The following is a 15,409-nucleotide window of genomic DNA, read 5'->3' as shown; positions in this document are numbered from 1 at the left end:
TTTTCTTTTTACATTACTTTCATTTCTTTTTCCCATTTTCTTTCACCTGTCCTATTTGATTTTTAATTTCTTTTTGAGTTCTTCCAGTGCCTACAACCAATTCCCAATTTTGCTTGATGTTTTGCATGTAATACTTGGATCTCACCAACTTCTATTGACTCGGTACCTTGTTCTTTGTCTCCATAGAAATTTTCTATGGTTAGCTGTTTCTTTGGCTGCTTGCTCATTTTCCCAGCCTTTTTTTGCTTGTGAACTGGGAGTGCTAAAAGCTGCTGCCTTTGTCTCCTCCTATGATGGATTTCAGGGCTCAGAACTCCAAGCTATTTTGCCCTAGGACTAAGAGTGTCACCACAGCACAGTCTTGAAAGGGCCAAGCCCAATGGGCTTCCAGACCTCACTGAGGGCTGGTTTCAGGGTTTGGCACCTCATGGTGTAGGTGTGGAATATGGGGTACTCTGTTGTTAGTGCAAGAGTATCCCAGGATTCTAAAATTGGCCTATGTCTGGGCTCAGAACCTAGAATTGAACCATCTATTGATGGGAGGTAGCTGGTGTGGAAAGGAAACAAGACTGACAGTTTGTGGGGGAAGGGGCCAACTGGGAGTGGCAGTTGGGTCTTGTGACTAGCACTTCCTTCCTGCCGGGAGAGGTCTTGCTTCCGGGTGTTGGAGGAGAGTGGAGCTTGTTCAGCCCAATCTGGAGTGGCATGCTCTTCTTGGTTCAGCCCAAAGACACAGGCTTCTGAAGGTTAGAATTGTTCTTGTTTGCTTTCTGTGTACTGCTAAGATTCTGAATTAGAGCAACAAGAGTAGATGGGAGTGGGACAAACCCTCCGCCAGCCTCTAGGGCCTGGCCCTATACTCTGAAGTTAAGGAAAAACTCCAATTCCAACTGGATTATTAAACTTTATGTTACTGAATTCGCAGTCAGATAAGTGGACTATCTTTTCTGGTCATAGAGGGAGCTGAACTTCAGTTTCAGTCATTCAAAGACAAACCGTCCTTATTGGACCCCTGCTGTTTCCTCTCAGCAGGGGGCATCTCCATCCCTTGCATCACCAAGCAATATTCTCTCTCTCCCCTTAACTCCTCCATACCCCATAGAAACCTCCTTTTATCTCCCTTTTTCCCAATCCCATTCCCTTTCCCAATAAATATTACACTGGGCAGCATTCTTCTGAGTGCAGTTGTACTTCTTTCCCTTCTTATTGTGTGAAGATTGACTTCTCTGACTACCTTTCAAGTTGTTTTCAGCAGGAGAGCCCTCTTGTTCCATCTTGCTATTTTTTTGTCTTCTTCTCTTTTTGAGGTGCTTTTTAAAGATGGGTTTGGAAGTATTCTCAGAGAGGTTTCAGCTTTCACTGCTACCAAATTGTGATCTTGGCTCTGTCCCCATTAGATTAAATGGAAGGGTTCTTATTATCTTACAGTGCTATTATTCTAAATACAGGTAGAAAGAAAGTGGGTTCTCTCAGAAACTTAGTGTCTACAAAAGGCATTGAGGGAGATAAATAAGAAAAACAGAGGAGATGAGGGTAGACTGTTTCTCATCTTTAGGTTTTAAGAAGGAAGACTAAAAGGAATACACTAGTATGCAATGGAAGAACAAAAGAGTAGAACTTACTCTTTTTAATTGAGGTACCTGAGGAAAAAAATATAAAAAAGTGTGGAGAATGGACATCATATGAACCTTTATCTGAATCAGATAAATGAGAGTTGAACACACATATGCATGTATACACACTTAAAACACATATACCCACAAATATAAATAGTTTTGTGGAAATATATCAAACATCATGCAAAAAGGCAGTGACAGAGTTGGGAAAGAGGTTAAAAGGAAGAATAAAATCAAGACAAACAAATCCTTATTGATCTTGCACGTGGAAGTAGAAGGAGGGAAAAAGAGATGTGGAAAGTAAGAAGATTCTCATTGATTAGAGTATGGCTGAATAAAGTATAACAGATGAATGTAACATTTTTGACCATAACAAATGATAAAGGCATGATTCTCTTCTTACTTGTCTGACATGTCTCCTCAATTTTTTTTTGATGGATCCTTATACAAAGTCACCCTAATAATTGTGTATGACTTCCAAAGCTTTGCCATAGACCATCTTCTTTTTTTCTTTCTGTACTCACTCAATTGGTGAGGTTATCAGTTCTCACAGTTTCAATCATCATCTAAACAGAAGATTTTCATATCTATATATTCTGTCTGATCTTTTTTTTTTTTCCCGAGATCCAACCCCACATTGATAACTGCTTTTTTGGATATCTCAAATTGGATATCCCATAGTTATCTCAAACTTAGCCTGCCATTATCTAATTTCCATGAACCAACACTCTTCCAAATGTATTTTATTACTGTTGAGGGTGCCACCACCCTCCAAGTTACTCATATTGGCAATCTCAGTGTCACCTGGGATTCATCACTTACCCCTCTTATGTAATCTATTGTCATGTCTACCTTTGCAAAATCTTTCATAAGCATGCTCTGTAGGAATACAGGCCAGCCATAGTTGAGACTTTCATCATCTCTCGCCTAGACTACTATAGTATTCCTCTAATTGTTCTCCCTGATTTAAGACTCCTTCTACTTCATTCTCTGTATAACTTACATGGTGATGTTCCTAAAGCATATTAATTATTTATGTCACTCTACTGATTCAATAAACTCTAGTGGCTCTCCATTACAGCTAAGATCAAATATAAAGATCTTTGTTTGGCATTTAAGGCTCTATAATACCTCACCTCTTCCTGCCCTTTCAGTTTTTTTTTTAATTTAGTCCTTAAATGCACTTAATTATCCATTAACATCTGCTATCTTGATATTCCGATTACATGACGCCGTATGTCTAATTTCTGCGCCTTTACAATGGTTTTTCCTCAACTCTGTAAAGCTCCCCCTCTTCCCTTCCACTTTTTACTTCCTCTTATTCCTTAAAGATTAAACTCAAATCCTATCTTCTCCAAGTTGCCTTGTATGCACCCAAATGTTAGCACCTTCCCATCTGAAATTTCCTTTTATCTCCCCTGTATTTATATTATATGTAAGGATTTATGTACATGTTGACATTTGCATTAAGATTAAAGCTCACATTAAAGTCAAGGATTATTTTTTATTTTGCTTTATATCCATATCTTTTAGTACAGTGAGTAGAAGTAAGGACTTAATGACACAGTAAGTAGAGAATAACACGCACTTAATAAATGTTGATTGAGCCTAAGATAAACTTTGAGAGTTTGACAATGAATTGTGCTAAGTTCATATAAATTCATGAAACTAAGGCATGGAAGGTTATATTGTTTTATGATGATTAAAAGAATATTCACGATGAAGAAATCACAATTTTTTGAAGTAATAAAGTAACCATGAAAGTTTAGTGCTCAAGTCTAATGAAGTGATAAGCCCTACTGTGTATTATGCCTTAGTCAGGCCACACCTGGAATGCTGGGTTCAATTATAAGTGTCACATTTTAGGAAGGATATCCATAAGATGAAAAAGCATTCAGAGACAGAGACAACAATTGAGTAAATCCCAATATCATTAAATCTGAGGACTAAATAAAGGAAATGGAGTGTTTAGGCAGTAGAAAATAAGAATTTGGGGGAAAATAACAATTTTAATTATTTGAAGGATTGTCACCTAAAAGAAGGATTAGGCTACTTCTGTTGGGCATCAAAGGACAGATATAAGGTCAGTTAGTAGAAGGGATTCTTTTCAGGTATGAATTAATATATATGGCCTTTGTGATACCTTCCAACATTAAAACTACATGATGATATAAATATTTTAAGAAGTTATTTTAAAAGGTTCTATCTTGAAACAGTATAGGGATATATTATGCACACTAACTGTATATATTAATTTTTGAGGAACTAGTTCTGCATAATATAGTCATCCCTCTCTATAGCATGGTTTACTTATTGCAGCTTCACTGTATCACAAGTTTTAAATATATATGTATATTTATATATATATATTGAATTCTGTATCATGGAGTTTTTGTTATATATTGGGATTCTGTGGATGAATATGGTACTGTACACAATGGAAATACAGTACACCACTATTTTGCAGATTTTCACCTATCATGAGGGTCTCTAGAACATAACTCCCACAATAGGGATCACCGTATTCGCCTTAACTTTATTCCAAATGTGACTAATCATAAGTGGTAACTATAGTTTTTATAATTATAATTAAAATCAAACATTTTAATGTTAGAGTATGTTCATATTTTGATTCATTTTAACTGAAAAATAGTAAGAGAGAAAATCATTTTCCAAACACAGTAGAATATAATTAAAAGAATAAGGCACACTAATATTCAGTGTCAGTTGAGAACAAGCACTAAATGTTTATAGGTACAAAATCAGGACATGCCTACACTACAGTGATAGAGAATAAATCAAAAAGTTAATATTCGTGGTACTGAGTTAATTCATGCTCTCGATGAAACAGTGGAAATAAAATGTGATTAATGAAATAGACTTTCATTCTCTTTCCTGACCTTAATCCTAAATGTATTATTTTCTTATTTTTAAGAAATAGAACAGTTTTGGGGTGTAATCACATAAAATTGACTATATTTTACATGGAAACAAAAAGAAACAATACCACTTTACAGATAAAGGTCTCTAATGGACTCTCAGACTAAATAGCTAATGGTGGAACTTAGATTTTAATCAAATGTGTGCTTCTGTTTTCTAAACACAGAGAGCTTTTGTTTTTCCTTGTATATGGAGGAGCTAAGAAACTGTAAAAGCAGAAAGAAATGAACCTGGGGTTGGCAAAGAGTAACAGATCTAGCTCTGTTTGAAGCTCTCTATAGTAATGCAAAATCACAGCATATACCAATTAGAAGTGGCCTGAGGGCTGGTAACTAGTCTCTCCCATATCTGAAAGGAATGTCCACTATAACAAAATGATGAGTGGTCAACCAGACTCTTTTGGAAGGTCTTTAAGAAAAAGAGACTCATCATCTTGTGAGGTAGTGCATTCCATTCTGGGACTGACTTAACTATTTGGAAATTTTCCTGACATCAAGCTTAAATTTACCTTTTTCTGACTTCTCTTTGTGGTTTTAGTTCTGGATTCTGAGATCAAAGAGAACAAGTCTAATTCACTTTCTATAAAATAGCTCTTCAATAATTTAAACATATCTATCATGTCTTTCTCTTTCCTAGGCTAAAAAGCTCCAGTTCCTTCAATCTTCCTACAGCATGAACTTAAGGCCCTTTACCATTCCAAGCCCTATGTATAGGTACATATGCATAAACATGTTAAGAAAATATTCCATTTAATTGGCAATCTGATATTGTCAAGTCCAAATAACTGGGACAAATTCCAAAAGAACTAGTACAATGCGTTCCATTGACCCTGAAGAGAACTGCTGCCACATCTAATTCATCTAAAGGGTACACCTGGTTTGTAAGCTTATTCATAAGAGTTAACAGGTGAAAATATTTGGCTTCTAGAATAATCCTTCCTCTTGTGTGGTCCTTGGTACACACTGTGTTGATTTAATTTTTGTTGCTAAATAAATTCATGTTACTTGAATATGACTTCAAAAGCATTCTGATTCTGCTTAAATGCCTTAATAGGTTCTGGAAACCAATATGAATGCCTTTAGTGTAACTATGTAGTTGGAACTCTACTTTCTACTTGGAAGATTATCTAAGTACAGTTTATCCAAATTTTCTTAATGGATATATACCCTGGGGAATAGACACATATGTGAGATTACCCAATTATAATGATGATCATGTCCTAATCAAGGGATTTTCTACCTTCTAGAATGTAAAGTTGCTCTTATTTCTTTAATGGTTTTGCTGAGAATTTCCCCAAAGTAGCTGAGGGCCAGATTTGGCTTGACACAAATGCTTTCTTATATGATTTATTCAAATTCTATAACTACAGAGATAAATATCTGGGTGGAAAATTAATATTGCATATTAGAAATTAGATCCAGGAATTTACCATATAAGTAGCCCCCCTACAGATGGGAATGTTTGGCTTAAAACAACTTTCTCTTTTGTTTTTAATAAAAGAATAATTTATGTTCTCTTAAAATGCTGCTTTTAAGCATGTTTTTACTAGTATCAGATGTAAGCCAAAGCATTGACTCATTCTGTATGAAAGGCACTCGAGACTTACATTTCCCTCTTTGGTGAATGTCCTCTGAAAAGTCACAGTAAGTATGAAAAGTCACAGTAAGTATTGCAATTTTAATATAGAAGCCACAGAGATTAAGAACTGTAGCTTTTATAGGATCTCTGTCACTTTAGATAAATCATTTAAATGTTCTGCACCTCATTGTGCCCCATCTATATAAAAAGAGGTCTTGAAAGGTAGGGGCCCCCTCTAATTCATGAAAACTGTTAGGACACATAATATATATGCACTTCTTTCTGCTCATGGGATGAAAAAAAAAAGGCTACAGGAAATGTTTTCAGAGCATGATTAAATCCAGACAAACAAGACACTTCTTATATAGCAGAAAACATGAAGGACAAGAACAAGGATAATCCCCCTCTTTTATATTTATGTAAAATGGTCAAATGGAAAGAACTTCTTCAATAGCTTGTCTAAACCAAGGTCCAAAGGAAGCAGTTATATAGAGTGTAAGCTCCTCGAAGGCAGGGACTATTTCATTTTTCTTTGAATCTCCAGAGCCTACCTAGTACAGAGATTTGTATATAGTTGGGCTCAATTGATATTTGCTGAATTTGAATTGAATATTTTTGCAACTGCACTCCTGCTTTCATTTAATAGACAATCATTAAAACTTTTCATGAGAAGAGAATTGTTAGGAACTGAAAAAGGTACAAAATTTCACAATGTCAAAGTCTTTGTCCCTAATGGAGTTTACATTCTGGGAAACAAAGGAAATACTCATTCCACAAGAATTTATTAAGCCCCCACTGTGTGGTAGGCAATTTATTAATTGTCGAGACTATAAAGACAAAAAAAGTGAAAATAGCCCCTGACCTCAGGAAGCTTATGTTTTATCGAGGAAAAGCGGCAGTACATAAAAAAAATTAAATATAGTAGAGAGACAAAGTAAATTCCATAAGACACAGAGGATCAGGGGGATTAGGATAAACCTTCTACAGGAGATGGCATGGAGCTGAACTCTGAAGGAAGACAAATTTTAGATTACATTGTCTTTTGGAGATCAGGAGCAGCTCATATGGAGGCAGGATGTTTAAACTGGAAAGGAAAGGAAGGGCATGGGAAAGGAACAGAATCTGCATTTATTGAATGCCCACTATATGCCAGACATTGCTAAGTGCTATATTATATCTCATTTGATCCTTACAACAACCCAGTGAGGTGGTCGCTGTGATTATTCCCATTTTACAGATAAGGAAAGGGACAGAAACGGGCTTAACTGACTTATCCATGGTCACACAGCTCAAAAGTATCTGAGACAGATTTTTAATTCAGGGCTCCTTGATTCCAAGCCGAGTGCTCTATCTATTGAACCACCTAGTTGCAGGAGGGGGAATGTAATGTGTAAACAATGAGTAATATGCCATAAGCCTAGAAGCTTGGTTTTGAAAGCCAAAAAGAGAGGCTTGAAATTTATCCTTGCAGCAAGAGGGAGCCACTGAAACCTTTTGGGCACCTATAAAGTGACAGGGTCAGATTTAGTCAGAAGAATACCAGTTTAGCAGCAATATGGATGCAAATTGGACCAGGGTGAAACTGAAGTAGAAAGAGCAATTAGGAGATTTTTTATTAAGTCCAGGTGAAAGAAAATAAGGAACTGTACTACTATAGCCTGCATGTATATGTTAGGTGGTAGCCAAAGGAAAAGATTTGGAATAAGACATAAACATGGAAAACATAATACCCAATAATATAAGAAAATGCATAAATGGTTGTAAAATAAAGTACTATTTGAGTTTAGAATGAGTTATTTATAAAATAATAAGAGCCAACATTTGTATAGTTTTAAGGTTTGCAAAGTACTTTAACATGTTTTCTCGTGTGATCCTTTCAACAATCCTTTAAGCTTTTATTATTTTCATTCTCTAGATGAAGAAACTGAGGCTTAGAGAGATTAAATGATCCACCTGGGGTCATACAGCAGATGGCAAAATGTATAGGACACCAAGACTGGAAATCAGGAAGACCTGAATTCAAATTGGCCTTAGACACTTACTAGCTATCTGGCTTGCTAGACAAGTCACTTAACCCTGTTTTCCATCTGTAAAAAAAGGAACTGGAGAAGGAAATGTCAAACCCCTCCAGCATCTTTGCCAAGACAATTCCAAATTGAGTAATGAGGAGTGGGATGTGCCTGAAACAAATGAACAACAAAAGGGTCACACTGTAAATGTCTAAGGCAGGATTTGAACAGAAGCTTTCCTGCCTGACCATCTGTCATGCAAGGCCAGTATTCTATACATTATTCCATTTAGTTGCCACATTATAAAAACAGATGGATCATGGAAGGCTTCATGAATGAGAGGAGCATTCTGGTTGATTTTTAATGGGTGAGTAAAAATTCAGGAAGTAAAGAGAAGGAAAAACATTCCATGCATAAGTTCCAATATTAGCAAAAGTGTCCAGGCATTTGTATAAAGTATACACGGAGGGAAACAATATGAAATCAGACAGATGGTACTCCATGGAATGTCAGTTAAAGGACTGGGATTTTTAGAGTAATGAACTTTTATGTAGATGGTCAAATCATCCATCTTTCCTCCTTCCTTCCTTGCTTTCTTCCTTTTCTTCTTTCTCCCTTTCTTCATTCCTTCCAATCCTTACATTCTGTCTTTGACTCAATACTAAGTATCAATTCCAAATAAGAAAAGCAATGAAGGCTAGTCATTTGGGGTTAAGTGACTTCTCCAAGGCAACACAGATAGGAAATAGGTGAGACCAGATTTGAACACAGATCTTCCCAATTCCTCCTGTCCTTTGTGCTCTCCACTGGGATACCTAATTACTTCTCTAGTTCTTTCCTATATCTGTCCATTGTATACTATTCATACCATGGAAAGGCATGAGTTTGGTTACATCTTTTATATTTTGTGTAATAAAAATAGGTGGGTAATGCATAATACTTGTTGTGTTGCAGCTGATCCTATCAGCTGTTAAATTAAAAAACAGGTATTTATAAGAACTGAGAGTTTTTGACTGTGTCTGTATGGTTCTTCATTTACTGTCATTTTAGCTGTGACATTTACCTTCAACCACTTGAATGCAGCCCTCATCATTTTGTTACATCATTGTTTTCTTCCCTACTCTCAAGCTAATTTAAGGACGTTTTCTGCATTTAACTTTTTTCAGGTCATGCTTACTGACAACCTATGATAAGGAAGGCATAGAATAGACACATAACTGACACCACAGAACTTACCCACAAGACAAAGTATTTGTCAAAAAACCTGAAAAGAGTTTGTATACTATATTCCATACCTTCTCCTCTCCCCCCAAAAGTTTTGGACTGGAGATTTCTCTTTCATTCCTCTCTAAGCATTGCTCCAGTTGTTATTGACATCTTTCTCCAAAATCCCAATTTTCTTCTTCCCTCTCCCACAGATGTCCTCCCCTTGCTTCCCCCTTCATTCATTTTTCTTTCATGTGTTATATCCCCTCATTACACTAAAAGCTCTTTCAGGATAGAAACTGTCTTTCTTATTGCTTCTCTTTACTTAGCACAGTGCCTACCACATAGAATGCAGTTTATAAATTTCAGTAGATTTGGTTTAATTTATTATTGTATTATATATATATATATTTTATATATATATTGTATTATATATATATATATATATATAATTCCAATAATTAATTGGAACTATTTCATCGTGTTGTCAATACTTCTAGGCACCAATACTGTGCTAGATAGCAAGGATATAGAAACAAGAATGAAACAGGTTGTCACTCAAGGGTCTCCAGTTGTGTCTACCAAATTATCAAGTATGATCATTATAATCATCAGATATAATAGTTTTATTACAAAAAGCAGTTATATTTTCCATCCCTACAATAATCTCATTGTGAGCAGAGGATGTTTAATTCTTTGAACTTGCACTCCTAGGACCTAGCATGATGTCTGCCATATGGTGAGTGCTTAAGAAATACTTACTTGTTGATGGCTTCAATGTCTGAAGAATATAAAATATAAAAGAACAGTAACAGGATGGAAATTTGTGCTACAATAATTTCTCTCTGAACCCCTTTGAAAAAGGTGAGATGGATCACCTAATAATAATAAAACACCCTCCACTGAAGCTTTCACTGATGCTTGATTATAGGATCATACTACTTGAATCCATCACGCCTCACCATACATTTTACTCTGGGTCAGTCTTCCTCAACTTTTCATCTTGGAAACTATGGTTTTACAAGACTTACAACTGCATATTATTACTCAAGGAATATTTGAATTTGTTCGGTTTTTTAAAGGATTAAATTTTGCATGAGGAAATAGCGTGGGATCATTGTAAGTACTGAGCAATTTCCCAAACACAATGGAATCTACTCTTCCTCTTACTTAGTTCTTGAGCCAACTCTTTACTCTCTGGAACTGTGTGTAGAAGATTTATGTTCTAATGGATTCACCCAGTGTGCTAGACATCAAGCCCCATGTACCAATATGGATAATATATATTTTTCCATGATGTAATCTTTACTATGTGGACTATGTTATACTATTAACTACTATGCTATCTAGCTGATATAACAATGATAATAATAGATGCTGTTATAATAGCTTACATTTAAATAGACTTTTGGATTCTTCAGTTTATTCACATCAGTTACTTTGCTTCATCATTGCAATAATCCTATTCATAGGAAATATTCTCACTATATTTCCATAAGTGAGGGATTAATGAATAGAGAAATAATTGAAAACACATTTGAGCAAAAAGTAAATAAGTAGCAGAGTCAACTATAGGTTACCAGTTTCTGACTTCCAAGCTTGGAAGTATCTTCAGGAGAATACTTTATTTTTATGTTATATCCCAGTTAAGTGATTTTTATATTCAGCATAGCAATTCTGTGCTAAGTAACAGGACAACTACAAAAAGAGTTTTCTTACATGATAACTTTTAGAGAAGAACAAATTACCAGAATGATGAGTGAAGTACTTTATCTCCGGGAATTATGTACTATCTCCTGACATGAGATAATTCATGTATTGCAAACATCTTTAAAACATATTATATGAATTTATTTTTATTAAATTGTTATTTTTGTTTGTAATAAATTTGTATTACAAGTGGTCCATTACATATAGTTTATAAAACATTGCCATAGAAATAAAATAACAATAATACGTGCTCTGTGGAATAACAGTACCTTAATTGTCCACATGCCAGGCTCTGGCTCCTTCACATTCACTACCTTGGCAGAGTTGTGGATATTTAATAGCTCATTTAAGCCAAATCCTTTTTTTATCAGCTTCCCTGCAAGAGAGACAGAAAGGTAACAAGCACAATATTTCTTTCAGCTTTTAATATTGTCTGCTTTATCACCAAATAAATTCATGAGCAAGATCAGATTTCAAGTCCCAATTCCCTTTTAGTGATATTTTTGCTAAGGGGCTATATACACAGGTTTAAATATTCACTGGCTTTCTGTCTGTTGGATAAAAAAGGTTCATGGCATCTGCCAGGAACTAGGAAATTATTAAGAAATCACAATTCAAGCAATGTTTTCTATATGCATAACACACCATTAGGGTATGAGAGTCATAGATTCACTTTTATCCTGTTGACTTTAATATCTCAAAAGAAATTAATAATCTTTGTTGGTTAGTGATCATATTTCCAAAAGTATCTTAGGTTATGATTATCAAACTAATTGTTAAAAGACTGTCCCCTGGCCACAAGGGCAATGAAATATCTGAGTGATGATTACAGTAAACCAGATTAAATAATTCTTTGGCATTAACTTAGAAAATTGCCACGAGAACCCTCAGTAGTCATCTGGAAGTAAGCAGTCAGCTAATAACCATTTATTAAGTATTTATGCCACATGAGAGGCACCATGCTAAGGAGTGGGGATACATAAACAAAAAATTTCTTGCTCTAAAGGAGTTCATACTTTGTTGGGAAATACAATACAAAAGCAACTAAAGAATAAATTGGAGAAAATCATCAGTTTTACTCAATTTTATATCCAAAGTATACAATCTTTGTTCATGAGTTATGGGAAAGGGATATTATCCTGGAAAAATAATTTTGTAAACTATAATAAAACAATGTAATCAGATAATTCCAAATAGTCTCTATGAACCTGAGTTCATCTGACACCTTTAATATATTTTTCCTATAGAGGCTGGTAAGTTTCTTTTTTTTTCTGAACTCTTACCTTCTTTCTTAGAATTGATATTAAGTATTGGTTCTAAGACAGAAGACTGGAAAAGGCTAGGCAACTGGAGTTAAGTGACTTGACCAAGGTTGAATAGTAAAGAAGTGTATATGGTCAGAGTTGAAACCAGGATCTCCTGTCTCTATGCATGGCTCTCTATTCCCTGAGCCAAGTGGCTGCCCTTCCCCCTGATCCCCTGTAAATTACTCTGGATTAAAGTTGCATTTTTGTGATTTTTCCACTTCTGAATTTCCAGTGGAGAAAAGAACTACATTGCCATTTGCAGAAACTAATGAATGCCAAAAAATTGCACAAAATAATAAAATTAATCAATGAATCTGAATTATTTTAGCCTTAGTTCATATATATACTATTCTATTAGCACACTGAAAAATTTTAAAAGTAGAAACCTCATACAAAAAGAAATCTTAATTTTCAAGTTGGCATTAATCCATTTTGGGAAGAGCCTGAATATTTTTCAGGTAATGTAAGTTTAACAATACATTGATTGGTTTCCTTTGTCAAGGGCAATATACTTCTTTAATGGTTCATTTCCAAAAAATTTATAAGAGGAATGTTACATATGATTTTAGAGGGCTATATGCTCTGGTGGAATGAATATATCCATAGAACCATTTAGATTTCTAAATTTTTTCTTCAACTTTAATTTGATAGTTGGGCATGAAACTTCTGAAAAATTTTTCAGATTTTAAAAAACAATTGGAAATCAGGTACTTTTCAAGACTCAATTTTTAAAGTAACAAAAATACAACAAAAAGTGAACTGCATTTAGAATGGAATTGACTGAATAATTCAAGTGTACAGGAAATGTACAACATAAGCTCAATACTCAATAAGAAATAAATTTGTTTGACTGCCAAAAATAAGCAAAAGTCTTTTCTGAATTAAGATGTTAAGAGCATATTCTTGTACTGTATCCTGTTGCCAGTATTTATAAGACAACTACTGTAGGCTTACAATACAATGGGTGACATATACACATTTGGTGTGCATTTAAGAAAATTTCATTTGGTTATACTGGTCTGATAATCACTCAAATGGAATTACAAAGTATACACATTTTTATCTTATATGAGTTAATTTACAAAGTCTGCTATGGCAAACATGATATCAGTAAGCATATTTTACAATAAAAATTTCTCTCCCCCAAGTGAGGAATGTTTGTTAAACTTCCAAATGAAAATTATGAATGAAGGGATTTCGAAGAAATCCTATGTTGCATAAAGAAACTTAAGCAAAGCTTAAAATAGATGTGTGCATACAAACATACATACATATACCCCTACATGCACAATACAGCCTTCAAATGTAAATGTTTATCAAAAGCCCTTCTTAAATCCAACTGTGTAACTTTAGATTTTAATCTCTCCAAAATAAGGATGCCTAGGGGGCAGCTGGGTAGCTCAGTGGATTGAGAGCCAGGCTTAGAAATGGGAGGTCCTAGGTTCAAATCTGGCCTCAGACACTTCCTAGCTGTGTGATCCTGGGCAAGTCACTTGACCCCCATTGCCCAGCCCTTACCAGTATTGACTCCCAGACGGAAGGTAAGGGTTTAAAAAAAAATAAGGATGCCTAATATCAAAAAAGTTACTCAAAGACATAAGCCAAACTTAACAGTTATAGTTAGCAGGTTGAGGAATCTTTAATTAGTGTTTTTCATGTAACTTTGATTATAAGATTAACAATTAGAGTAGATTAAGTCAGTGTCAAAATAATCCTAAAAGTGGGAACAGAATAAATTAAAACATTTCTAAAGGTAGCATGTAGGCAATTTGCCTTTTGGCTGTGACCTTTAAAATAAAAATAAAAACTTAACAACAAGGAAATTTGTTGAGAAATGAAAGAATTACCTCTATGTACCATTTTTAAAAGGTGTTTGTGCCTTTTCCTACCAAAATGATAAAAGGTTTATTTTTATTCTACCACCAATTGAAATTGTTGCTTCCCAATAAGGGGTTCAGCTGGTCAGAAAAATTATGATTCAAATTTGTTCTCTAGTTTGGGTTTGGTCTAATCTTTCTTAAATGTTTTGTGGTCATAAGGAGTGCATATGTAAGAACACATATGCATTCGTATCTATGTATTTGCATACATGTCTCACATACATGTATGTATATGTGTAAAGCTATACTACTGCCTAGCTACATGTACAAAAAGAAATCTTCAGTATAACACACCAGACAAGTGGTTCTGTAGACTCTTGAGACCACCTAAAAGGGAGAATATCTTGAAGTAGCCCACTCTGCAGCAATTTTTACCATGTTTTTCCTGACATTAAGCCTATATCAGCCTCTGCAGACTTCCATCCACTGTTCTTGGTTTTGCCTTTTGGAGCCACATGGAATAAACCTGTCATTCTCTTCCATAATAGTCTTTAAGGTACTTAAATATGACTATTTTGTTTCCCTGGAATCTCCTCTTCTCCAGGCTAAAACACCTACTTCCTTCATCCAAACTTTATATGGCATAGGCACAAGGTGCTTCATGATTTGGCTTGACTTCCTCTAGACACTCTCCAGATTATCAGTGTCCTTAAATTGTGGCACCCAGAACTGAAAGGGCAAGGAAAGTCTGCTGAGGATGGAGTACCATTGTTTCTCTGTTAGCAAAAGCTGTGCACAGCCCTTCCTCATCAACCACCTTAATAATGAGCAGGAGAGCTTAGATCTAAACCCTAGGACTTCTGAATTCACATCTAGTATTCTGTCCACTTTGGTTCAATCAAGTTTGGCCTCTGTATACCTTTCAGAAATGAAAGAAATGCCTCTGAGCTAATACCCTAATCTTTCAGTGTCCCATATAATCTTCTAAGACTTTTAATTTACAAAGGAGCTGCAATTTGTGATTTTCTACACTGAGAGAATCCCTAAAGGAATGAAATCATATGTCTGAGCCAAAATATAGATATTTGTATGTGTAAATATGTATTATATAAGTACATAAACATACCTACATTTATTTATAAGGAATTTCAGCTTTCAGGCTCCCACTGAAATCTGGCAGTATTTATGGGTTTAAAAAAACAGATTTTTTAAAATGGCTTTGC

The 15,409-nt window shown here is 35.0% G+C and overlaps 1 protein-coding gene across 4 annotated transcripts in view; it reads right to left on the bottom strand.

The window, feature by feature from the left end:
- The window catches only part of HMCN1 (hemicentin 1), a 520,282-nt gene that overhangs the window by 321,913 nt on the left and 182,960 nt on the right, over window positions 1-15,409 (bottom strand). For all 4 annotated transcript variants that reach the window (XM_056815653.1, XM_001375804.3, XM_016430009.2 and 1 more), the window contains one exon: window positions 11,329-11,435. In XM_056815653.1, coding sequence (XP_056671631.1) covers window positions 11,329-11,435 — 107 coding nt within the window. The remainder of the gene's footprint in view (window positions 1-11,328; window positions 11,436-15,409) is intronic.

This window comes from Monodelphis domestica, chromosome 2, assembly GCF_027887165.1.
Source record: "Monodelphis domestica isolate mMonDom1 chromosome 2, mMonDom1.pri, whole genome shotgun sequence".
Lineage (NCBI taxonomy): Eukaryota > Metazoa > Chordata > Mammalia > Didelphimorphia > Didelphidae > Monodelphis > Monodelphis domestica.
Note: the sequence above shows the minus strand (reverse complement) of the source record. Positions and strands in the feature narration are given on the sequence as shown.